This window comes from Exophiala xenobiotica, assembly GCF_000835505.1.
Source record: "Exophiala xenobiotica strain CBS 118157 unplaced genomic scaffold supercont1.6, whole genome shotgun sequence".
In the NCBI taxonomy this organism is placed as follows: Eukaryota; Fungi; Ascomycota; class Eurotiomycetes; order Chaetothyriales; family Herpotrichiellaceae; genus Exophiala; species Exophiala xenobiotica.
In genome coordinates this window covers 1,195,893-1,219,799 of record NW_013562489.1, presented here as the reverse complement: position 1 = coordinate 1,219,799, position 23,907 = coordinate 1,195,893, and the positions used below count along the sequence as shown (strand labels likewise).

Genomic DNA, 23,907 nt, shown 5'->3' with positions numbered 1-23,907 from the left:
CTACTGCCGTTGAAGACTTTTGACAGCCACACCTCTCTCGCTCTCCCAGGAGCACCTGTTTGTGCACCCGTGACACATTCTGTCACCAGGCATGAGCATCCTCGATGAACGTCGACACTGCCTCCCTTCTCCATCGTTCGTTTCGTGATATAGGCACCTTCATCACCGCTGATATCATGTGATGAAACGATTCCTCCAGCAGATAGAATCTATTGGACAGGCGTACTGTTTTGACAAACAGAGTGCTCAAACGCCGGTCGTCCGGATAAGTATAAATATCGCTTTCTTACCGTGCTTTTCTTTCTCCCTTTTCCGTTCTATAATACCATCTACTACGACTCTCAAAGCCAACTAAACATTTACAAATATCCTAAAAGCATTCTTCTCAAAACAATCAACCACAACAACAATGCCTGCTCTCCTCGTCAACTATACCGGCAAGCCTCCAAGCAAGCCTCCTCCGAAGCCATCAGAGCCTCGTCCCATCCCGGGTGTCAGCTAAATAGCTGACAACGATCACGACTCGACCAGCACCTGGTAAATGGTTTGTTACATATCAAGTGAGACAGGATCATACTGACAAGATAAACAGCAAGTCTTTGCAACGGTGACTGGTCGCGACATGGGGTTTGGGAGCTGACAGGACTTTTACGCACATATGTTGGGGTATGATGGCAAACAGGGGAAGCCAGTATCAGGGTGCTTGACAAGTACTTACATTAACAAGTACTTAGGCAATTTAGCAGTGCTAAATTTGTTGTCGAAGGGATGGGGTTTGAGCTCTCGAAGACCTAGTCAGTGACCCACGATGACATAGAACTAGACAGCAACCAACAATATCGTTATCTCCAAAAACCCTCTTTTCTCTTTCCTGTGACCAATACGTCTACCGTCAAATGTATACCGACCCTCTCATGCGACCAGGGTGGTGGGAGAATGCATGTCTGGAGTTGTCGTGGTAGTCCACTCGAAGAAGAGGCTGAGGCTCTCTGGGAAAAGGGGTTGGACGCTTATGTAATTCGCCAGGCTTGCATTCCAGGTTGCTACTTCGCAATATCAGGCACCTAGGTGTCAGGCTCGCGAAATATTTATTGCACGCATCTGGGTGGCACGTATTGAGTAACTACGGCTGAAATCTAACCGAATTCCATTTCCATATTCCCTCGATATGGTGTTGTTGCAGTGATCTATAACTCATCCTTTACTCGTACATCTGGTGCTGGCCTGCCACTATCCTTGAACAGATCCACGCCCTTCTTTTTGCGCCATTTGTCCCAAACCGTCCAAAACTCCTTTTCCATGCCACTATCCATCTGGTCCGGCAGAATGACTCTATACTCGACGTACAAATTGCCAAACGCCTCTACCTCGTGGTCATGTCCATGCATGTGCCCTTCATGGTACTTTGGCATGCCCTCGCCAGTGATCGTCTCGACTTGGCCGGGTTGAATGACTTCGCCACGTTTCCGGGACAGCTGGACAACGTGCCCATCCAGATGGGTAAGGTTACGAGTCCACTCGCCCATCCAAGCCTCCCGGAGGCTGAGGACCTCTTTCCAGTAGAGGTCGTCATCTTTCCGGCGGAAGAAGGTCCCGTCTGTTCTTGCACCTTCGTCCTCGGACATCTTTGGTTCCTGCTCCATGATGTACACAAACAGATTGCCCGCAATATGATCCGGGTGTTCGTCCGCCTCGCTTTCAAAGACCAGCCTGTGTCCCTTGGGCATCCCTTTCTCGATGTTTGCGGTCAATGTTGTCGGTCCTCGGACGACCTTACTGCCTCCGCACACCTTGCATTTATGCTTGATGGACTTGCCCTGCCCGCCGCACTGGTCGCATGCCATCTGCACCTGCTGATAGATACCAGGAGCAAGCATGTGTTTCTGGATGATCATTCCCCTTCCGCCGCATTTATTGCAGGTCTCGACTTGTCCATCTGCAGATCCTGATCCTTCGCATTCTTCACAGATTTGTTGCTTCTCAATGGTAAATTCCGTATCCCGGCCAGTGTAGAAATCCTTCAGCGGTACGTGTAGTCTCACTTCGAGGTCTGGGCCCCGCCTTATCCCGCTTCCCGCACCGCCTCCAAAATGTCCTCCACCACCAAAGAATCTCGAGAACAGATCAAAGGGGTCATGATGATGTCCGCCTGCTCCTCCTCCCCGTTTATGGTTCTCTAAACCTTCGTGACCGTATTGATCGTAGATTTTGCGTGTCGTTGGGTCTGAAAGTGTTTCATATGCATCTGCTACCTCGAGGAACTTTGCCTCGTCTCCTCCTGATTTATCTGGATGGTATTTCTTGGAGAGCGTGCGATAAGCCTTCTTCAGGTCGCGTTCTGAGCATGACTTGTCGAGTCCAAGTATTCTGTAGAGGTCTTCGGCAGCCAGAGCGCAGCTGATCAGGGCAAGAAGCGGGAGGAGACGGGATATAAGGTAGAGGAGTAGCATGTTGAGGGCCAAGTGCCCAGAAAGGCCGACTGGGAAACACTTGTAGTTGTATCAGCGCGTCAAATGGTCTTCTATGGAACAGACATTGTTGACAGAGCCGAGGGCCACTGGAGACTGTTCTCGCTCCTGTTAGTGGATCAGAAACAAAGAATGGTGAAATGGTAGCAAGTGGAAGTCAGGATACCCTTTCGAAGTGCTTTTGAGACATGCTGGCAACATTTCGCCTGCGGGGAATTTGGCCGCTTCGTCCACCGTAACAACATTACGGCGAAGCAAGATTTATCCACACGCTCTTTGTCTCTCATTTGCTTCCTGCCTCTTGTTTCATCCTTTTGCCTGCAGAGTCGCGGTCAGTGCTTCCATTGCTTACTGGCAATTCCATGTCCACGTGTGTCACATTCAGACGTGGTGCTCTGATCGCAACCTATTGCTCGAGATTTCCAGCTTCAGTTTCCTCTCAGCATGATACTCATGATTCCAGCTAGCCAATATCCAATATGTCCCTCGTCTATTCAGTAGAACCAAAAGATTGAACAACCTTACATCAGGTAGGAAATAGACACGATCTGAACGACGAGCTTCATCCCGTCCGCGGCCATCGTTCGCCATGATCTAGCGTCTCCCTTCAGCGACTGGAAGGTCTCGAAGTACTCTAAACTGTGATAGGGGAAAATGTACACACCGGTTGATCCTCAGCGCTCACCCTCACATGTCGCTCATGATGGGAAGCGGCCCGAGTTACTCACTCAATATGTCTGGAAACCGTCTTCCGGCTTCAGAACGACGTCGATTCCGCTCGGGTGCGGTATGTTATGTGCTCTCTGAATACCTTTCTCCCACCGAGAAACGAACGTCGCCGAAAATCTACCTCGGATGCGGCCTTCCACGTCGCACAGCAGGGACGATCACTTCATCTGGGACGACCTCGGGACCATTCAGCAACTCGACAAGTAGGTGACGGTGTCCTGGAAGCGAGCTTGCCGTCCGTTGTGTACCATCCAACCACACCTTCCCTGATATGCTGTGCTGAAGACCCAGTGTCGACGACAAGAAGGCGGTCTCCTCAATCACGATTTGAGTATTGTGACTTGGCTGTGCCTGGTTGGAACATTCAACGAATGTGTGTTTGATCATGCCGACTTCGAGGTTGCCACCTCCCGAGAAGGGGTGTACAGATCTGTCAGAGAGGATGGTGCAAAATGATCAAATTCGAGATAGCTTTGAGCAACCTTTGGTTTGATGATCTTATTTGAAGGAGTTGATTTCCACTGTTCCTACTCTTCAGATCTGGCAGACCACCTTGGGCAAGAACAGGCAAAATGCTCGTCTACTACTCTGCTCCAGCGATCTTATTCGGCAATCTGTTGTTGGTCTCCGCTCTTCCGCGCCTCCATATCTGGAGCCATGAAACCGAAGTCATTGATGACAGCAATGGCATCTGCGACACTTCCGACGACACCTGTCCCTGGTTACCGTACCGCCTTTCACAACTGCAAGGCACACCAATCGATGAAGGTGACATGAATGACCTGCATCACCTGGCCATTGACAACGTACAAGGTGCGACCGGACCTGCAGCTATCATATTCCCTCCAACACCTACCTTGAAGAAGGACGTGGTCGCCACGACCACACCGTGTCCTTCAACAATGATAACTTCCGCCCTGCTGAACCTGCAACCTCGTGCGGCGATGCCCGGCCCCATGAAGGACATACCAGACATTCCCAAGAGCGACCAGGAGCAAGAATCTGCCGGCCCGCCGCCTGGACAACCCACACATCCACCAGAGCAAATGATCCCTTGCGGAAGATGGGGCAGCTGCCCGAAGGGCTATGACTGGTTTCCATTGTTCATGGGCTGTTTTTGCCAGTGGAATCCAACGACCACGATCATGATCCCAAACTCCATGTAGCAATCAACCAAAACTCACAGCTGGCTTACATCGCCGCCAGGCTCTGCACGCGGGCCGTGCAATCATGGCCTCAGGGCATGTGCAGATGAACAACTCTTTACTAGCCCGCTGGAGTTTTATACAGACCTTGAAAATTGAGCTTGACATTTCGACATTGTCACAAGATTGTTAGTGACGATGGCTTCCCAAGTTTGTTTTGTGAGGAGGACGGGTTCTTTCTTTATGGGGATAGTCGACATGTTTTCATGGTATGAGTGCTTGAAACGCACAACGCTCCTTTGTTCAAGCGGTTGTCAATGGCTTTGCGCTCTATAGTTGAGCGGGAGATTTCGGTTGAGATTATTCTTTGTATCAACAGGCTGCCAACAATTGCACCCACAATGTGCAAAAGTCTTCACGATTTTGATTGATCTTTTGCTGATTGCCTTGCATTATTGCGCATGATCTATCCAGCCTTGGTCAACAGCCTCCCATTCAAATTGCTATAGTAATTCAATGAGATTTTTGCCGCTATGGCCAAAGTAAGTGTCCAACAACAGCTCCGTGGTGGTTCCTATAAGGACTTGTATCAATCCTTGATCATTAAACCCAGGCTTGCTGGGCGGGGAGGGTGACTAACCTGGTGTCCAATCACAGTATGGCGTCTGCGTTTACCGCAATACTGGCCTAGACGATGCCGCCCATATCAAGTTCTCCCAGCGCATCGGCGAGCTGGACACGATGAGGCGGTACATGATTGACGGCCGCAAACCCAGATACGGGTTCTACGAGCTCTTCGACGCCGGTAATATCGACGACCAAGGGGGCGTCCTTGACCCAAACAGTCCAAGGGCTCAATACGGGAAAGTAGGTATCCGTTTCAATTCCTCTCCCGCTCCAAGTGCCACTTACCGACATGCCAGGGCAACGCTCTCTTCCACGTTGACTCATCATTCAACCCCCGACGAGCCAGCTTCTCGCTTCTTCGCGCCGTGGAAATTCCTCCACCGGGCAACGGCGGCAACACTGACTTTGCCGACTCTCGCACGGCCTGGGACGACCTTGACCCGGCCCTGCAGAGGGAGCTGCTGGAGAAGGACTACACCGTTCACCATTCCATCGCACAGTCCCGAAAGCTCGGTTCGCCCGAGTTCTTCAAGGACCTCGACCCGACGAACGCCGGCAGGATGGCACGCCACAAGCTGATTCAGGTGCACGAACCCAGCGGCCGGCGAAACATCTATATCGCAGCCCACTCGCACCACATCGAGGGCATACCGAAGGAAGAATCTGACGCGTTGATCAAGAAGCTGCTCGACCATGTCACACGGGAAAACAATACCATTAGCGTAGAATGGAAACAACCCTCGGACATGATCATCTGGGACAACCGGTGCACTCTGCACAAGGCCAACGGTGGCTCGTTCGAGGGCAAATACAGGCGGGATCTGCGCAGGACGACGGTGCATGATGATAGCAGTACGGCGTGGGGGTTGAATGAGGTTGAGGATGACACGGAGAAGTGGGTTGTAAACCATGCGGCGACCAAGGCTGCTGGAATGACTAAAGTGCAAGGTTAGGGAGTGTATGTCATGTGTCCATGCTCGTGTATCTTAGCCTCGTCCAGCCATTTGCATCTTTTCTTGCTGGCCCGTCTGCTCGATCTCGGGGAATTGTCTCATCAATAATGCCGCGGCAGTGGAAGTTGATCCGCGTCTAATGATCGAACAGACCCAGGCCAGGATATAGAGGCTCGCTAGAGAAAGTCTCAATTTCCTGACGAACTCCCATGCTTGTGGTCTATGCTGTCAGATCGGATTTGTGAGAGTGTTTTGGTAGTGTGGATGACATGATCGACGGGTATGGACATGCGCATGGACTATAAGATGGTAAAAGGCGCATGAGATGTCTTTTTTTAACTCTTGTGCTGGAGATGAGCTGATTACCTAAATCTTTGCGGGCGATAACCGTCATGTTTCGAATAGGAATCACCGATCGCCAACGGACAGATGAACCCAGAATTCAGGCATCACATCAATATGGTATGTTCGGCGAGTCGGCTCGCATTATAACACCAGATGCGTATTCGCAAGGAGATCCCAATTGAGGCTGATTAAGGCTGGCGTGGCCATACGAACAATGCGTTCACCCACTCCGAGCCATTGGGCAGCTTCCAACTCGACGTCCTCAGCTACTTGACACAGCCCCCACCGATTATGGCTTTCGGTCATGCAGGGACTGTGGTTCATCCCGGACTCATGCTAGCTAGGCATTCGTCGCAGCTCACAGCTGGTGGGCCGGGCTAAGATGGACATCATGCACGCCTTGCTGGACGCCTGAAACCAGCGGACAAGTTGAAACGAAAACGGCCCAGGCGTGCCAGGCTCAACCCACCAACAAATGCTTGATCAATCTCATCAAGCTCTTACCCGTCGAGCATCTTCTCCATGTTGTGCCATTCAGTGCAGTGACAATGTCCGAAAGGACTCATGTTAAGAGACTGATTGTATGTGTAGACAGCGAAGAAGTCGGTGAGGATGGCACCTTAGGTGTGATTGTTCCCATTGCGCGAGCGGCTGAAAGAAAGCACGTTAACCGATTGAGAAGGCGACCAGAATCAAAGCAACATCTTCAGATTGAAAAGCATCATTCCGAATGCTTTGTGCTATGATGCCCAAGGCCGATCCGTCGAGCAGGTCGTGCGTTATTATCGCGCTGTCGAGGACGGACCGAAATTGCTAGACAGGCTGAAGTCGCGAAACTCAACGCCGTATTACGAGCAACAGATCAAGGACATTGTCAAAGAGGTCTGCGAAATCCTAGAGGAGCCTAGAGATGAATTGTTCCTTTACGGCTTCGGCCATGGCGCCTTCATTGTCCGCGCCGTGGCAGGACTCCTCGATGTCATGCGCATGCCGAAACGAGCCTCCGTGAGGTATTTTGACAGGCTCTACCAGAGCTGTTTGGACGTGTACAAAGCACGAGCCGAAGACGACAACACCAATGGTCCGAAGGTTGTCGAATTCTTGAGATCGCACTCGACCCTTCCAATTCAGATACAGTTTGTGGGAGTGTTTGATACGATCAAGTACAACGCCGAGGGAAATATGCACGATTTGTCCCTGGTCAGCTCCATACGACATATGCGACATGCATTGGCGTTGAACGAGACACGGTCTCAGTTGAGCCCGGAAATCCTGGATTGTCCAAAGAGCCCCGAGGAGCTGCAGGGCCGGAGCTTCATTCAAGCCTGGTTCATGGGATCGAATCAGGATATGGGTGGTGGCGCTGCTCATGACGGCCTTTCACTCTATCCGCTGCAATGGATGATCATCGAGAGTTTGCGAGCTGGCCTCGTGATCCAACCTGAAGAAGAACCAAAAGAGAAACAAGATGCAAAGAAAGGCTCATTGTCTTTGACATTTCCTCAATATGCAGGCGAACTGCCAAAATTGGGCAGCGGCGAGCAGATCGAGTGGTTGATCAAGCATACAAATGGCATCGAAATCAGTATCTTTGATTTGCAAATGGTCATCGGTGGCAGCACAGACGAGGACCAGGCGCACAGCATCCGAATCAATATACCGAACACAATCTACGTCAGCCAGCGCAAGGTCTTCAGCAAAGGCGGCTTGGTCGGCTACTGCGCCAACGGTGCGTTCTTGATGCCAGCCAGTGTCTAGGCGGCAATGCTGACATCTGGCAGGGAGTTACGGGACAATCATTCATCCTTCGACATTTTGCCTGCTGGATAGATACCCTCGCTTCAATGAACAGTCCCATTTCAAAACTCTCAAGAAAGACATTGCCGACTACCGAGATCGAAACCTGCAGGATACCGAAGGAACCCTACCGCCGTGGCTGGAAGGTTTGCAGCTACAGGCCAGTGGTGTGAAAGCATTCCGAATCTTGGTTTGCGGCAAGACTGGCGTTGGAAAATCCACCTTGATCAATAAAGTCTTTGGCGTCGAACTGGTATTTTCGTCCCTACGGACCAATGCTCTCGTGCCCGTATACTAACACACATCTCTCCAGACCGAAGAATCCGAATCCTACAAACAAGGCGACCACGACATCAACCAAGCATTCGAATCGCCCAACCATCCAGGCTTGCTGATCCACGACTCGAGAGGATGGCAAGCGGGAAGCGATAAAGAACTAGACCTTATTGCCAAATTTCTCCGCCATCGCGCGTTCCAAAGAGATCCTGCTCAAGCTCTCCATGTCATTTGGTCAGTATTTTGGGCTTCTCGCTTCCGTCCTCCTTCACTAACCGAAACTTCAGGTTCTGTGTCGACTCGGACGTCAGCCGCATCGAGGAAGCGGACAAACGAACATTCGACACGATCGCCCAGTTCTCGCACAATGTGCCCGTCTTCGTCATCGGGACGAAAAAGGACAAACTGGTGGCATTCCACAAAATCAAACTCCTCGAATCGTACATGGAAAAGACCGGCGACTATCACGAATCGAAGCGCCTGGCCGAGGAAGAGGCGAACAAACTAGCCGAGGAGCAATTCCTCGCTCTACGCGACGAACTCTCCCAGATAAAGCACTACAAGGCTGACGGGTATTGCTGTCTTTCCAAAGGTTTGTCTTTGACCTCTTGGCCGTGCCAATTAGATGAACAGATGAAGCTGATCATTACAAACCGGGCAGACGACGACCCAGGCGTGCGCAAACTGTTAAACTCCACACTCGAGCTAATCACTGATGACAGGGTTCGTCTCTTTGCCGTCGCGGCGCAAGTCGTGGATGTCGAGCAAAAGATTGACTCAGCCATTACAGAATGCATGCGACTGGGCTTGCACGCGGTCCGCACGGCCATGGTCCCGCTACCGTTTTCGTCCGCCATCGGCACGCCGACCGTAGCCCGGATCCTCTGCGAGCACGTCCTGCAGTGCTTTGGCTTCCCGAAGGCCATGCCCGACGCCGTCGAGGAGATCATGAACCGCGTCGTCCTGGGCCATCTGAAAGCCTTCATGGCCGTCACAATGGCAGAGTTTGTGACGGTCGGTGTGGCTACCGCTGGTCTCATCGTAGGCACGATGGGTGCCGGAGGTGTCTTGGCCCTGGCCAGCTGTGTTCTGGCCGCCCCTCCCACGGCGAGGATGCTGTTCAAATGCGCGTGCGACATGATTCTGATCCTTGAACGGTCTTTCCGGTACCGCGGGAAGTATGTCTCGGTCAAGCAGATCGAAGATGCAGCGCTGTACTACACGACGGTCATGACGAAGACGTTCGCAGGAAAGGAAGTGCTGCTCCAGAAACATGTCCACGCCGAAGTCGATCGACTGGTACCACTGCACAAAGTCAGCGCAGGCATCCGATTCAGCAGGCTCAGACCGGGCCTGGAAGAAATCATCTACAAGAACCGGTTCGAGAAGCGCGAAACCGAGAGGCAAGACACCATGCCACTCTCGCCAGAAATCGGAGGGAGTGAAATCATGGAGCTGGAGGGCTCCGTGTCGAGCCCAGTGGAATTGCCCTCCCGGAACGACCATGTCGCCGAACTGCCAGCTGAAGTACCGAGCGAAGGGAGCCTAGGGAGCCTTTCACCTGTCAGTCCTGAAAGCGATCCGGGAAGACTGAGGTCTAGTACCGCCACGAGCACAAGTGTCACCTTGACCACGATTGACGAACTGCTGAGCTCAGACGAAAAGGCAAGTATGTCGAAGACCACGAGCGATCAGGAAAACCCTGGTGAAGTCAGCCCGCCTCTATCATCGGAGGCGCCGCCCCTAGATAGGACGAGGAGTGAGAGTCTGTTTTCGAGAAGCACGAAGAAGCTCTCATCAAGATTCGGTCTGAAGAAGTCCAAGACGAATATTTGACGCCTGATATTGGAGCGGAGATCTAGAATATTGGCTACAACACAATTGATACCCTAAGTAAATGCAATAAAACTCGTGTGCGGATCCCAAGTTACCTAAAGGGCCGAAGGCCAATGCTCGAGGAATGCTTTCGTACAAGCCGCTGCGGTAGCTGCATAGCCTTGCCACTTCTTGCTTTTGTGGCTATCTGCATAGTCGCAGACTCATTTGATGATCATCACACATGTAAAGGTGTCCCATACACCGGCACCTTCCATCTCGAAGGCGATGACCTCTTCTTCATTTGCAATCCGGTCTCTGTCCCGTCCGGACTTCATGACAATGCTCCCCGACGCCACCTTCCCAATATGAATAACGGGAAAGATTCTTGTTCGGCTGCCCGTGCGTTGGAGGCTGTGATAGTCGCTCACGCTGGACCAACTCGGAGTCGTCGCATCCTAGCTCCTCACAGGTTGATGCAAGAGCTGCTGCACATGTGGAACCATTGCTGAGCTGAGATTCAGAGCAGGTTCCGCATGCCGATGGCTGTTGATGCCTGTGCCGATAAGACGCATCAAAGAGCTTGTCGTACTCGGATCCTGGGTACTTTGCTGATTGACCCAGTTCACCCTGAGTGTTGTTGAGATAGGTGAAAGTTTTTTCCTGGAGAAGTTTGCGGCCCCATCGACCTTTCAGCTTGTTCAGAAGGGAGCGAACCTCCGGCGGAGGCCTAGGATAGTTGTCCAGCACACCATCCTTCCTCACAAAACGATCGGGAAGTTGTCTTCCAAAATCATAGCAGACGAGCCCTTCGCTGATGACAACATCTCCTAGCAGAATTTCCTCACCATGGGCGGGAAAAGGGACACCTCCACAAATACCAACAACGAGTGCGAGCTTAATACCTTCAAAGCTGGACCGGCAATTGGCCGCAACCCTAGCTGCGCTTTCCTTTCCCATGCCTGGCATATGTGCCAGCACCACATTGTGGTGCCCAATGATTCCAGTTGAATAGGCGTTTTGATTTGAAGTGGCTTTGCCATAAACGTCTCCGTCATCGTCCCAGCGTTTATCGAACATGGCCTTCACAGCGTCGGCTTCAAGAGGTAATGCGCATATAATCGCGACTCGGAAGTCACGACGGGTTCTGGGTCGTTGGCCACTGTGGTACGAGTTGTGGTTGGAAGAATGCGTGGCAAAGCTTGATCCTGTGGCAATGCGCAAGGAAGGAGGGGGCACAGGGTGATACTCGGAGGTTGATTTTCGTTTAGGGGACCTTGAGAATAGCTCCCGTGAGCCCTCAGCCGCTGAGAACTTCGCCTTACAATGGTAGCTTTCGGTTTGTCCAATATCTCGTCGAGTGACACATCAGGATGAGCCACTTGAAGCCGCTGAATCAGGGGTGTCAGGATATACTTGAATATAGCCGCTCTAAACTTCAGATCCTCGTTGAACGAGGGGTGCTGGACAGATTCCACCCCGTTGCGGAACTCGAGACAAGAGTTGATTATTTGCAGAATATGGGCATCATCGAGGTCCTCTTTCCGGGGTGTGAACATCCGGATTAATGCCATGTAAGCAGCTTGGTATTCTTCTTCCGCGTCATCTTCATCTGCGGCTGTTATCGAGATGCTCTGATCGAGTTCTAGTTCCAGCAGTAACAGGCCAAAGGCGAAAACGAACGAGCAATAGAATTCCAAGGCATCGATAGTGTGGTTGGAGTGTTGATTGGTCGTCAAAGAGGCCAGAATATACGGTGTCTGGAGATCAGGTTCGTTGCCGATGCTCGAATCCGGAAGAAAGAATATGTTCTCGGCGTTCCACTCATTCTGTAGCCAACGACAGCCCACCAGCTTCACTAGAAACTGGGCCAATATCACTGACACGATCTTCTTCTTCTTCTTTTTGAAAAAGAATGGCGCGACTCCACAACTCATTTGATGTTGAGCACGCTCTTCTAGGAGATCCGAAAGACTCCGTTTGGAGTCGGCTCTGATTCGGGGCACAGCCTGTTCAGAGTTATGCGAGACGGCAGATTCACTGCACACAATACGTAGAAGCTGATGGGGAGGACCTCGTGTTGCGCCGCAGAGATCTTTGCTAGCTTCGAAGCCACGATCACCAGCTCCGGCCCTTGCATTGTGATTTTGTCCCCTATGTTGGAAAAATTTCGTGATTGCGAAGCACTTACATCTCCTGGACATCAAGCTCACACAAAGCCTGACGCCATCCACCCTTGCCAGTGCAAGTGGATAATAGCATCCTCAGACTTCGTAGCCCGGTAAAATGCACGAAGGCGGTATGTGATGAGCCACAATTGCTCAGCTCCTCCATCAACGCAGTGAAAATAGTGTCCATGTTCTCCCGTACTTGTTCATAGTGTAGTATGAGTTGTAATTCGTCCTCCTTCCATTCGTTGTTCATACCCTGACAAAAATCATCTTCCAAAGTGTTGGAAGACAAGCGGTTGACTGTCCGATTGAAATCTTCTACCCTAGTGACAATGTCGCGCAGACCTTCAAGGGTAATTCCCACCCAAACAAGATGCCTGAGATCATGTGCGTGATCCAATGGAGTGCCACTGGTGTTTCCATGCCGCCGCAGGAGTTCAGCTTGTAGCGCTCGGAGTTTCGGATAACGCTTTGCATAATGGCGCATGAGTAATGAGCTCTATAGGGAGGAAGATGCAGCGGTGGAGCCTACCTTGCCATACTCGGAGTCCGAGGAGCTGTGACTGAGTACATCGTTGACATAACGTTCGAAGATGTCAAGCAGTGAAGTCAAAGCCGCAAAACCATGATAGGCGCCACGAGACAGGCTCAAACCTTGAGCTTCCTGAAGCGCATCCGGGACAAGCCATAACTCGAATTTCAAGTTTGTCACGAGGTTTGAAAGTATCTCTCTTTCCGTTTCTCTGAGGTCAGCAACGTTGATGCGTGATGGTCGGGCTGCGAAGACGAGATGCACTGAGGCGAGCAGCTGCCAGTCATCCAAGGCGTGAAGAGTAGACCCCATATATTTGTGCCTGCATCACGACATTCTTGGAAGACAGGGCAGTCGCAAAGAGACAAATGGTCGGCGAAGGACGGCACTGCAACTGTTCGATCAAGGCTGCAGAAGAACAAGAAAGGAAAGGAACGTCCAGGCCTGACGAGTTAGTAGAGAACCCGGCAAGGAGGTCTAGCACGTCTAGGCCACATTTGAACAGATCACGTGATTTGGCTAGTGGTGGCTCATCCCATAAAGGAAGGTTGGCCGATGGAACGGTCTAAGTACATTGGCTTTTCGTGAATGCAGCCTCAACCGGGCAATCTCCCATACCATCCCACCACCCTCAGTTGACGCGACTAGAAAAGCCTTCAAGTATGTTGGCGAATGCGGCAATACACGCCACGCTCGTTCCGTCGAGAGGTGTCTGCCGGTCTTGACTTTGACATGCGCTGCACGTATTCTGGCTCTCTAGGCATGTGCCATGGATGAAGAACCGTCGAATGCCCGGATCTCTGACGCCGCGAATTCATGCTTGGACCTTTTTGCAAAGTACCTAGACGGCCAAACGTTGACACAGAAGGATGTTGCGCACGATCTGCGAATCAGGCTGAAATTATGGGCGGCTTACACCGGCGCGCCCTTGCTTCTTCAGGCACTTCGTTGGACGATCGACTCATTTTCCACGACGATGTGAAATCTATGGTGCTAAAGCTTCTGTGTATGGTTGAGCGGAGTCTCAAAAGTGGTAGGTTCTCAACGACTTGTCAAGACCCGACAACTCACGAAGGCTCTTGTAGCAATCTTACGCAATGAACATTCTACGCATTATTTCGATCCATCTACTCCCCAAGATGGACTTCCTGAATCAGCTGAGTCAGCCACTTCTCAGAGGCGCTCTTTTCATGGTCTTGACGCCGTCTCGGCTTCGCTCGACCGACTCCACAGGCTTGCCACGGCTATCCGACGATCTTCCATTGAAAGCCAGAAAGACAAGCTCTTAACGAAGACATCGTGTTCCGAGGAAGATACTTATCAGCAACTAACTTCAGCTCTTATCTTCCACCGAAAAAGGCTTCTCTATGGGCCCCGACACAACAAGAAATTGGCTTCGGAGCAGCAGAAAAAAAAACGAGGTGGTCTAAACGATGCTGATCACTTGATTCAACGAGTGCTCATGCGCAATGCTCAAGAAACCAATCTCGCTGATATCGGCATGCCTCCTGAGCTCTCACAAACCGAGCCACTTTCGAAAACGGAGGCTTCTATTCCTAATTCTCAACTTCGTCTTGCTGTACTCAAAGCATCCAGGCCAGTCGCCTCCATTGTTAGTGTTGGATCATCTGTCTATGGAGATCACTTCCATTATCCGGATGCGCCGACTTTCAAGAAAGACGCCAAATTTCACCCTTGTCCATATTGTGCGGAACCTCTGTCGACCAAGAGACTTGGTCCAGAGAGAAGAGATTTTTGGAGGTTGGTACTTTGTTAACCTGAAACCAAAACTCGAGTGCTAATCCTCATCCAGATCCCATGTGATCCGAGATCTTGAGCCCTATGTCTGCATCTCGGACGATTGCAGAGATCCGTTACAGTTCTTCGTCCATTTCAAAGATTGGCTTGACCACATGAATTCCAAGCATACGACAGAGTGGTATCGGACAGTCCACATGTGCACCTGGCATTGCAACTTGAGTCATGAAGAAACGCAGTATTTTGACAGCAAAGCCAGGTTCGACATACATACCAGAGAGGCTCATGCCAATTTGACTTCAACGCAGATAATTGCTCATATCAAAAGAAGCAAGGCTACAGGAGTCCGACAACAATTTGTGTGCCCACTGTGTGAGACGGTCCCCGACACGCTCCAGGGTTCAGACGTTCGACTACAGCTCGAGGGTGCCCAAAGACTCCTTGCAAAGCACGTTGGTTCGCACATCAAAGCCCTGTCTCTTCTGTCATTTCGGCTTGTTCCCTTGAATGCTAGTGAGCAGGTCACTACAATCTCGTCATGTTCCAGCAATAACTTGTCGATGAATTCCAGGCAGACGGTGGACGGTTCCAGGCGTCTATCTGACATTGACTCGGAGCTAGACGTTCCTAAAACCTGGACTGCAGATGCCGAGCAGCATGGCGTACCTTTCGGTGATGATATCGACACTGACAAGAATACCAGTGCTTCCCGAAACCAGTCGCCGGGTGAATCCCAGCAATTTGGAGCACTTTCAGATGGTATGCTGACGGGTGGCAATCCTACTGCTCTAGACCAAGCTGTCATTCATCATCTAAGCTGCCGATCGTTGGAGATCGGTACTTGGAGGAGAATGGATCAAAATACGAAGGACTTGGTCGTGTTTTATTCTCCCGCCAAAGCCCGCATGACCTATTATATTAAAAATGTCTCTGTTGGATACATGATCGAATACCCTTTCGCTTTCATCACCAAAGTCTCGCAACTCCCTAATAAAGTAAGGACTAAGGAGGTTCGACCATCTTCGACTCCTAGTGTTAAGTCACCAACAGTACTTCGATTCAGGATTGATCTTAATTAAGCACCCGGAGGTTTTTGTGAAGTCTCCTAAATCTGGAGGATGCTACCACTGCGGTGATTTCACCGAGGATCAACAGGCCTCTCGAACTTTGTTCCACCATTTGGAAGGTGATGCTAAAGTTCTGAGCGAACAATTTGCCAAACTGGTCTAGCTTGTGTCTTTTCGGTACAGACCCATTTTGTACGATCTGAATGGACGTCGGACGGTGCGCGACGTAAGAACCAGCCCCCAGCAACAGGCCAACGAGACACAAGTCCACCTCCAACAGGCTGGGTCCCACATGATAGAAGGCCATACAAGGACTGAAGTTCCTGATACCGATCGCGAAATGTGGGATTTCCTGCCTGGCTTTGAGCACCTACGGCATCAGCAAAACACGTCCTACCCTACACTACCTGGTCAGGAGATGTACCAAAATTTTATGTCCGGGGCTCAGGGCCTGTTGCAACGTGGGAACGTGGGAACGTGGGAACGAAGCTTTAACTCGACAGGTTCATCATGGCCGGGAGAATGATGTGGCCGCTGATGGTGGTGATACTTGGCTAGTGAGGACAGGTGTCCAGCCGTCCAACAAGGTCACGGCAGGCACTCTCGATTTTGAGAGTTTACTACCACCGCTCCAAGCACGCCTCAAAGGACGGAAGTGCCTGGTTCTTGATCTTGATGAGACACTGATCCACAGCAGTTTCAAGGTCGGCCAGCCATCAATGAGCGTTCAGATGGGAGCTAATCGCTAGTGATGCAGGTCCTTAATCAAGCGGATTTTACCATTCCCCTCAATATTCGCGGTCAATACCATGACGCTTATGTGGTGAAGCGACCCGGTATAGACCAATTTCTGAAGCGCATGGGTGAGTTGTTTGAAGTTGTTATCTTCTCCGAGAAAGCATCCTCGGTACTACCACTCTTGGATCTATACCCACGGCGAAAGCTAACAACAAAGTAGTACGTGAATCCCATCATTGACCAACTCGACATCTTCCAAGTGGTCAATCATCGACTTTTTCGAGAGTCATGCCACTGGGACTACTACCAGTCCGAACCCGACGACGACGACGACGACGACGGTCTATACTTCAAGGACTTGAGCCGGCTCGGACGAGATCTGACGTCGATAATCATGCTTGATAATTCGCCGACGTCATATCGCTTTCACCCGCAGCACGCAGTACCCATCAGCTCCTGGTTCTCCGATGCTCATGACAATGAGCTGTTGGAGATAATCCCGGTACTCGAAGACTTGGCCGATCCGCATGTCACAGACGTGAGTGTAGTTCTTGACATCGCATGTTGAGGCCGAGGGGCCAGTGCACACTTTTTGAGAGTCTGGGTTCGGCGGAGTCGACGGGAATTTCCAGCCGTCAGAGCTGGGACCGCCTCACTTGATACCAGGAGGACGATGGCAGAAGCTATCTTGAGCACCACCAGGCTGAAGTTAGCAGCTCAAACCACAGTCGCCCCAGAGGGATTCAGGATGATGTGGGCAGTGATGAGGTGGCCTAGTGCTGAGCCATGCCCTGAGCAGCCTGAGTACATAGTACGGAGAACTCAGTATTCTCTCGGTTGCAATATCCGCGGGATGGTGGAGGTGTGATTTTACACACCTTCAACATTCATACGAGGTCCTGCAGAAACCCCTTCAAGGCCCTAAGCCGAGTCGGTAAGGCTTTTCATTATTCGGGCCTAATGTGCCTTGGTCTCGGGATTATCAATTCGGGATTGCAACCCGTTTGCAGTCGTTAGTGCCGCATTCCCCTCGACCTGAATACGGGGGTAGGCACATCCTATCCTAGCTTGATGGTCTAATGTCAGGATGATCGCAGGTGCCGGAACGGAAAAAGATTTTGTGAAGGCGAGAAGGCTAACTCGAAGTATGTAAAAACCGACGAAAGAGGAAAATGCGGAGGCTAGCGACCCGCGGGGGAGTGACTCAGGACGGATTCCCTTGGCGGATTCAAATCCGTCCCCCGGAAAATGTTCTCGTGAACGCTGCTTCCATCATCGTGACTCCAGGGGAGTGGGCTTCCGCTCACACCTGACGAAAGCCAACAAAAGCCCAATCAAGCTGGTACCAAGCCTAACGTGCCTCGTATATATGAATTCCACCAAAGTCTGAAACACGTCGTTGCCGGTGATATTGCCCGGAGCATCCAATGAAACGCTGGAAATGGAAGATCGACACCACTCATTTGCTAATTCTCATGTCACGATGAGGCCATATTCAGTCTGCGCTTCCCTTACACAAGGTAGTATCCCTCTATGCTACGTTGGGTCATCATTGCTGGCCACGCTACGTGACGTTTCTGGTGACAGGGTATGCCTGGCTGTATAAAACGCCCAGATTTCCTCCCTGTGTCCGTTACTGTTTTCCCATTGTTGGCCAGCAATCGCTGCTCTAATTTTATTTTCTTTCGAAAGAAATCTGGAACACCGTCGTTCTCAATCGCATCATGAATACGATCGTCGCCAACAAGGCGGAAGAAAAGCTCGGTGACCGACCTACCGCTACCACGAACGAGTATGATGCTCGTCCCGGTGAAACCATGCTTGCACTCCGCTGGTACGGTGATAGGGATGTCCGCGTTGAAGAAGTGCCCGCACCTACCATAACCGAGTCTACCGATGCCGTCGTGAAGGTGACCGGCACGACAGTCTGCGGTAGTGATCTGCACCTGTACCACAAGGAGATTATGCAGTTGCAGAAAGGCGAAATCTTGGGACATGAGTTCATGGGCATAGTCGATGAGGTCGGGTCTGAAGTCACATCGATCAAGAAAGGCGACAGAGTCGTTGCCAGTTTCCAAATTGCGTATGTCTATTCTGTCTATGCCCCAACAAAGGTCATGCTTAGGCTAACACGAACAAACCCAGTTGTGGCAAATGTCAATTCTGTAAAGAAGGCCTCAGCAGTATGTGCGACCGCACCAATTCGTCTGCTTTGCAGGAAAAGCTCTATGGTAAACCCTTTGCGGGACTATTCGGCTACTCCCATTTTGCAGGGGGCTTTGCTGGTGGCCAAGCCGAGTATGTTCGGGTACCGTTCGCCAGCTTCAATCTTCTCAAAATCCCCGACCATGTTCCTAACGAGAAAGCATTGTATCTGAGCGACATCGTTCCAACCTCCTACCACGCCACCGTCTGCGCCGAGGTCAAAAAAGGCAAGAGTGTCGCCGTCTGGGGTCTTGGTCCTGTCGGCATGCTATCGTGCAAATGGAGCAAGCTCGAGGGAGCGAGACGGGTGATCGCCATTGACCAGGTACCAGAGCGCCTCGCTCTCGCGCGGGACATGGGCTGCGATACCATCGACTTCTCGAAAGAAAAGGACGTTGTCAGTGCCATCTATGCGCTTGAGCCGCAAGGCGTTGACTGCTGCATTGATGCTGCTGCATTTAGGTACACGAAAACCACCCTGCATAGTGCTGAGCGCATGGTGGGCCTGGAGACAGACAGCAGCGAGATCGCCAACGAGACTTTACGTGCAGTGCGCAAATTCGGAACGGTCTCGATTGTGGCCGACTACGCGGCAATGACGAACCAGTTCCTCATAGGAGCTCTGATGGAAAAAGGAGTCACGTACCGTGGCTGCGGCCAAGCTCCCGTGCAGAAGTATTGGCACCAGCTGCTGAAGAAGATCGAGAATGGCGAATTCGATCCCACTATTGTCTTAACCCATAGGTTTTCGATTGAGCAGTTCAGCGATCTGTACAAAGCATTCGATGAGAAGAGGCATGGAATAATGAAGACGTATGTGCAGACAAGGTTCTCCCCACCACCGACGCCAGGCACTCCTCCATTGAGCACACTCAGACCGGGGGATTTGAAACCAGTACCAACAGCCTGAGGTTGGTCGGGCCTTGACCACATATGAAGATGATGCTGGCAGTGATGAGGTTGCCTTGACTTTCATTGATATCTTTTCTTCAGCCGAGGTAATGGACATCCGCTTTGGAGCGGGAGAAATGATGAGCATATGAACCCAACGAGATGCAACGCTGTATCGCCAATTTTTGGTACGAGGTACTTGTCCTCCGTACTCCGTAAGAGCTTTATCGATAGAGCACGTGAAATACTCGGTACATGAGGCACGATGAGGTCAGATCCATTTCATCTTTCAGCCTCGGCGACAAGGAAGATTTTCTTCGAAGCCACCATAAGCGAATGCAACAAAGATCGGTAAAGTGAGCGTTTTGGCTGTCTGGCTGGTCACTTGTCCCCATCATCCCCAGAGTGCCAATGAGCTCGAGGGTGGCAGATGGTGGGTGCGAGCTGCATGTTCCTGCATTATTAGACGTCACGCGGACGAGTTCAACGTTTTGACCAAGAAAGATCTTGGGTCTTCAGTGGCCTTTTAGTCCAACCCAACCAACAACCCACCACTTTTTCTCAACTTCCTTCATGCTTCTGCCTCCTCGTACTATTCCCTTTCTTCGTTTCTCTAGATTGTCTATTTCCTATCTTGCAAAAAGATCCTGTGCCCGCCCACCCAACTCCCCTCAACCTCTCGCCATGGACGGGGTTCGAGCCAAAATGTCGTCCCTCACACCGTTCGCAAAGAAACACAAAGTCACAGTGATAGGGTCTGGCAACTGGTAGGACGAAGACTGCCTTCACACAGGACGCTTCTGACTGGACTAGGGGCTCCACGATCGGAAAGATGGTGGCAGAAAACACGGCTGAACATCCCGAGCTTTTCGAGCGAGACGTGCAGATGTGGGTGTATGAAGAAGAGGTCGAGGTCGACGAGAAATCAAAACACTACGACGAATCCCACGAATTATGCAAAGGACCACAGAAGCTCACAGCAATCATCAACACCCTCCACGAGAACGTCAAGTACCTACCGGGTATCGATCTACCTCATAACCTGGTCGCGAATCCTTCCCTCACCGACGCCGTCAAGAACTCCTCGATCCTCATCTTCAATCTCCCTCATCAGTTCATTTTGAACCTCTGCAAACAATTGCGCGGCCACATTCTACCCTTCGCTCGAGGCATATCCTGTATAAAAGGCGTGAATGTCAAGGAGTCCTCTATCAGCTTGTTTTCCGAGACCATTGGAGAAGAGCTGGGCATATACTGTGGTGCGCTGTCAGGTGCAAATATTGCCAAAGAGATTGCTCAAGAGAAGTTCTCCGAGACAACCATCGCCTATGATCCCCCGCCAATGGACTCACAAGCACCTACTCCTGCTACATCTCAAGGTCCTAGTCCGGCCTCGAGTCATGTGGATTTGACCAAGCTAGCCCATAAGGACGTCTCTGGCAACCCGTCAAAGGTCAAGCTCAAGCCTCTCCCTTCTGAGTATCAACCGATTGATCATGACACAATCAAGAAGCTGTTCCACCGTCGGTACTTTCATGTTCGAGTTGTCTCTGACGTAGCTGGTGTGTCACTTGGAGGTGCCCTGAAAAACATAGTCGCTGTCGCCGCAGGCTGGGTCGACGGGCTCGGATGGGGCGACAATGCCAAAGCTGCAGTCATGCGAGTTGGCCTGCTGGAAATGAGGGAGTTTGGCAACCGGTTTTTCCCTCACACCGTCCACCCAGACACGTTTACGGTCGAATCGGCTGGGGTTGCCGATCTGATCACGACGTGTTCCGGAGGTCGAAATCATCGGTGTGCGAAGTTAAGCATCATGGAGGGCAAATCGATTGAAGAGATCGAAGCGAGAGAACTCAATGGTCAAAAGCTGCAGGGAGCCATGACAGCTCACGAGGTCAATACTTTCCTCAAGAGTCAAGGCGCGGAGAAGGACTTTCCTCTTATGACGGCTGTTCACAATGTTCTGGTTGGTAACGAAAAGGCTGAGAACATTCCGGATCTTATCGAACCAGAGGATGAGTAAGTGAGATTTGCGAGTCATTTTCGGTTTTCCTTCTTGGGCAAATTTTTCCGCCGTGCTGACCGGGAAGCTCTCGGTCATGCCGGCAGAATGTGACGAACGGATCTTTGTAAGCATGATACATGATACCCAGGATCATGAACGACAGGTTGGGCCAGACATGGCTTGGGCTGGAGACTACAGGCAGGCAAAGAATTAGGAAGAGCATCTTCTGAAAACCCATCAGATGGTGCATGAGATGAGATTATGTTCAGTCCAGACGAAGTTCTATTGCGAGCATCTTATGTTCTGTTCTGTTGATTGTATAACGTGTCATTGACTGAGGCCTAGATAGGGATAGGTCTACGAGTAATACAATCTCAACTTCAACCTCCAAGACTCCATCAAACAAGACAATATCGAGGTCTGAGGTGAACAACGGATCGCGTATGACAAACGAGGACCCTAGAACGAATTCGATTGGAATGAAGCCATCCAACAGTACGAGTAACTCGATGCCAAAAACCAAATCCTCAGTAGATCCTTCACCATCGACACCTCAACCGGATACCACAAACGAGTCTTCAAGGACTGCTACACGTAGTCGACCAGCTGATGTCGCGTCGACCGATTCCGCCAATTTGGCTTCGACACAATCAGATGCTCCGTCATCACGCGCAACCGAAAGCGAAACTACGAAGCCAACACTCACACCGCTCATCCCAGCCCCGAGTCTCGCATCAAGCCGATATAATCGCCAACTCCTCGTCCCGCAATTCGGCCTGCAGGGACAACAACACCTTCTCGCCGCACGCGTCCTGATCATCGGTCTCGGCGGGCTCGGCTGCCCCGCGGCACTCTATCTCGCGGGCGCGGGCGTCGGCACACTAGGCCTGATGGACGGCGACGTCGTCGAGACGAACAACCTGCACCGACAGATCGCGCACACCGAGGCAGCCGCGGCCGCGGGCAACACGAGCAAAGTCGAAAGTGCACGGGACAGGTGCGCGCAGATCAATTCGGAGGTGCGCTATGAATTATACCCGACTCGCGCGACGCCTGACACGTTGTTGGATGTGTTGAAGGTCGGAAAATATGATGTCGTGCTGGATTGTACGGACAATCCGGCCACGCGGTACCTCGTCAGTGATGCGTGCGTGGTGTCGGGTACGATCTGTGTGAGTGGAGCGGCGCAGAGGGGCGAGGGCAGTCTTATCGTGCTCAACAACCCTCCTGGACCTGGGCGGCCCGGTGTGTCTCAGCCTCAGGTTCAAGCCGAGAAAGGACCCTGCTATCGCTGTGTGTTCCCACGGCCACCGCCTCCCGAGATGGTGCGTGGGTGCAGTGAGATCGGCATTCTGGGACCCGTGGTCGGTGTCATCGGCACGTTGATGGCGGGCGAGGCGATCAAGATCATCGCTGCCGGGCAGCATCAGCAGCAGCAGCATCTAAATCCGACCGATCTATCGTCGAGTGTAACAGTTGCAAGTGTTGGTGCAGAGGCAGTTGCAGGCGGGAAAGCCGAGACGACAAAAACAAAGTCAAGGATACAAACGCCAAGCCACACGATGCTCTTATACAATACCTACGCATCCGACCCACGGAGTATGTTCCGCACCATCACCCTGCGCGGACGGAGGAAGGACTGTCTAGCCTGCGGCGACGACGACGCGTTGGCAAAGAAAGGTCTTAGTCGAATCACTGCGGACACAATCGCCCAGGGCAGACTGGATTATCAAGCGTTTTGTGGCGTCGCGGAGGATGATGTGAGATTATTAGACGAAAAGAGACGAGTTGGCGCAAGGGAGTTTCTCGAGCAGCTCTCCTCCTCCTCGACGTCAAGGAAGACGGGGAGACCGATAGTCGTGGATGTGCGCGAAGAGCATGAATTTGACCTGGGTGCCAAGGTGTCGGGCAGCGTGAACATTCCGATCTCCAGGATTCTGAGAGCTCGGGGAGGAGGGGCCTTTGATCGGCTCAGAGGGCTGGCGGGGATGGAGCACAAGGTGGAAGGTAAGCTGGACGAGGAGGGGAAGGAAACGCACAACTTTTCGGACACCAAGCCACGCGACGCGCAAGACGAGATGGAGGACGAGAACCACCGAACGCACGACGGAACAGCGTTGAAGCAAGAACGAAGTCCAGTCCCGATATACTTTGTCTGCCACCGCGGTAACGACAGCCAAATCGCAGCGCAGAAGTTGATCGAGCACACCGAGGCTGAAGAAGCAGCAGCAGCACCAACAACAACAACAGAAGCAAGAACAACGACGGCGAGGTGGGGATGGATAGGCGATGTCAAGGGTGGATTTGTTGCCATGGAACGGTTCGCGCAGCCGAGGGTTTGATGTTGCTGCAAAACGAAATGGTCCCCGTGGATTGCGATCAAAT

General features: G+C 51.7%; 9 protein-coding genes across 11 annotated transcripts; 7 read left to right on the top strand and 2 right to left on the bottom strand.

Moving 5' to 3' along the window:
• Nucleotides 1-1,109: 1,109 nt before the first annotated feature.
• Nucleotides 1,110-2,623, bottom strand: PV05_09754 (uncharacterized protein). Its single transcript, XM_013456118.1, has one exon. It carries the CDS (start codon nucleotides 2,448-2,450, stop codon nucleotides 1,188-1,190), a length of 1,263 nt encoding a protein of 420 aa, XP_013311572.1. The 5' UTR covers nucleotides 2,451-2,623; the 3' UTR covers nucleotides 1,110-1,187.
• Nucleotides 2,624-3,208: 585 nt separating this feature from the next.
• On the top strand, nucleotides 3,209-4,363 carry PV05_09753 (uncharacterized protein; the record flags this gene model as incomplete). Its single annotated transcript, XM_013456117.1, has 1 exon — nucleotides 3,209-4,363. Exon 1 carries the CDS (start codon nucleotides 3,770-3,772, stop codon nucleotides 4,361-4,363), a length of 594 nt encoding a protein of 197 aa, XP_013311571.1. The 5' UTR covers nucleotides 3,209-3,769.
• A 512-nt stretch (nucleotides 4,364-4,875) lies between these two features.
• On the top strand, nucleotides 4,876-5,922 carry PV05_09752 (uncharacterized protein; the record flags this gene model as incomplete). Its single annotated transcript, XM_013456116.1, has 3 exons — nucleotides 4,876-4,884; nucleotides 5,000-5,209; nucleotides 5,266-5,922. The coding sequence occupies 3 exons, from the start codon at nucleotides 4,876-4,878 to the stop codon at nucleotides 5,920-5,922; spliced, it is 876 nt and encodes a 291-aa protein (XP_013311570.1).
• Nucleotides 5,923-6,278: 356 nt separating this feature from the next.
• On the top strand, nucleotides 6,279-10,260 carry PV05_09751. Of its 3 annotated transcripts, XM_013456114.1 has the most exons (6): nucleotides 6,279-6,891; nucleotides 6,950-7,996; nucleotides 8,049-8,317; nucleotides 8,378-8,574; nucleotides 8,628-8,932; nucleotides 9,002-10,260. In XM_013456114.1, exons 1-6 carry the CDS (start codon nucleotides 6,816-6,818, stop codon nucleotides 10,174-10,176), a joined length of 3,069 nt encoding a protein of 1,022 aa, XP_013311568.1. In that variant the 5' UTR covers nucleotides 6,279-6,815; the 3' UTR covers nucleotides 10,177-10,260. The 3 variants fall into 3 exon arrangements, with proteins under 3 accessions (XP_013311568.1, XP_013311569.1, XP_013311567.1); XM_013456115.1 differs by having other exon boundaries at nucleotides 8,628-10,260; XM_013456113.1 differs by having other exon boundaries at nucleotides 6,279-7,996.
• A 32-nt stretch (nucleotides 10,261-10,292) lies between these two features.
• On the bottom strand, nucleotides 10,293-13,170 carry PV05_09750 (uncharacterized protein; the record flags this gene model as incomplete). Its single annotated transcript, XM_013456112.1, has 4 exons — nucleotides 10,293-11,403; nucleotides 11,481-12,288; nucleotides 12,347-12,795; nucleotides 12,859-13,170. The coding sequence occupies 4 exons, from the start codon at nucleotides 13,168-13,170 to the stop codon at nucleotides 10,456-10,458; spliced, it is 2,517 nt and encodes an 838-aa protein (XP_013311566.1). The 3' UTR covers nucleotides 10,293-10,455.
• Nucleotides 13,171-13,674: 504 nt separating this feature from the next.
• On the top strand, nucleotides 13,675-16,989 carry PV05_09749 (uncharacterized protein; the record flags this gene model as incomplete). Its single annotated transcript, XM_013456111.1, has 7 exons — nucleotides 13,675-13,891; nucleotides 13,944-14,619; nucleotides 14,672-15,611; nucleotides 15,847-16,186; nucleotides 16,242-16,387; nucleotides 16,441-16,590; nucleotides 16,642-16,989. 7 exons carry the CDS (start codon nucleotides 13,675-13,677, stop codon nucleotides 16,987-16,989), a joined length of 2,817 nt encoding a protein of 938 aa, XP_013311565.1.
• A 1,156-nt stretch (nucleotides 16,990-18,145) lies between these two features.
• Nucleotides 18,146-19,536, top strand: PV05_09748 (uncharacterized protein; the record flags this gene model as incomplete). The annotated part of the gene is made up of 2 exons (XM_013456110.1): nucleotides 18,146-18,504; nucleotides 18,567-19,536. The coding sequence occupies 2 exons, from the start codon at nucleotides 18,146-18,148 to the stop codon at nucleotides 19,534-19,536; spliced, it is 1,329 nt and encodes a 442-aa protein (XP_013311564.1).
• A 665-nt stretch (nucleotides 19,537-20,201) lies between these two features.
• Nucleotides 20,202-21,540, top strand: PV05_09747 (uncharacterized protein; the record flags this gene model as incomplete). Its single annotated transcript, XM_013456109.1, has 2 exons — nucleotides 20,202-20,284; nucleotides 20,331-21,540. 2 exons carry the CDS (start codon nucleotides 20,202-20,204, stop codon nucleotides 21,538-21,540), a joined length of 1,293 nt encoding a protein of 430 aa, XP_013311563.1.
• Nucleotides 21,541-21,965: 425 nt separating this feature from the next.
• PV05_09746 (uncharacterized protein) lies at nucleotides 21,966-23,864 on the top strand (the record flags this gene model as incomplete). Its single annotated transcript, XM_013456108.1, has 1 exon — nucleotides 21,966-23,864. The coding sequence occupies one exon, from the start codon at nucleotides 21,966-21,968 to the stop codon at nucleotides 23,862-23,864; it is 1,899 nt and encodes a 632-aa protein (XP_013311562.1).
• Between the last annotated feature and the right edge of the window lie 43 nt (nucleotides 23,865-23,907).

What these genes read in the sequence shown, in the direction of transcription:
- PV05_09754 (XM_013456118.1), bottom strand. Translation starts at nt 2,450, where the DNA reads ATGCTACTCCTCTACCTTATATCCCGTCTCCTCCCGCTTCTTGCCCTG.
- PV05_09751 (XM_013456115.1), top strand. Translation starts at nt 6,816, where the DNA reads ATGTCCGAAAGGACTCATGTTAAGAGACTGATTGTATGTGTAGACAGC. An exon ending in GGTCGGCTACTGCGCCAACG is followed by an intron (nt 7,997 to 8,048) that starts GTGCGTTCTTGA and finishes GACATCTGGCAG; the next exon opens with GGAGTTACGGGACAATCATT. An exon ending in CAAGCTCTCCATGTCATTTG is followed by an intron (nt 8,575 to 8,627) that starts GTCAGTATTTTG and finishes CCGAAACTTCAG; the next exon opens with GTTCTGTGTCGACTCGGACG.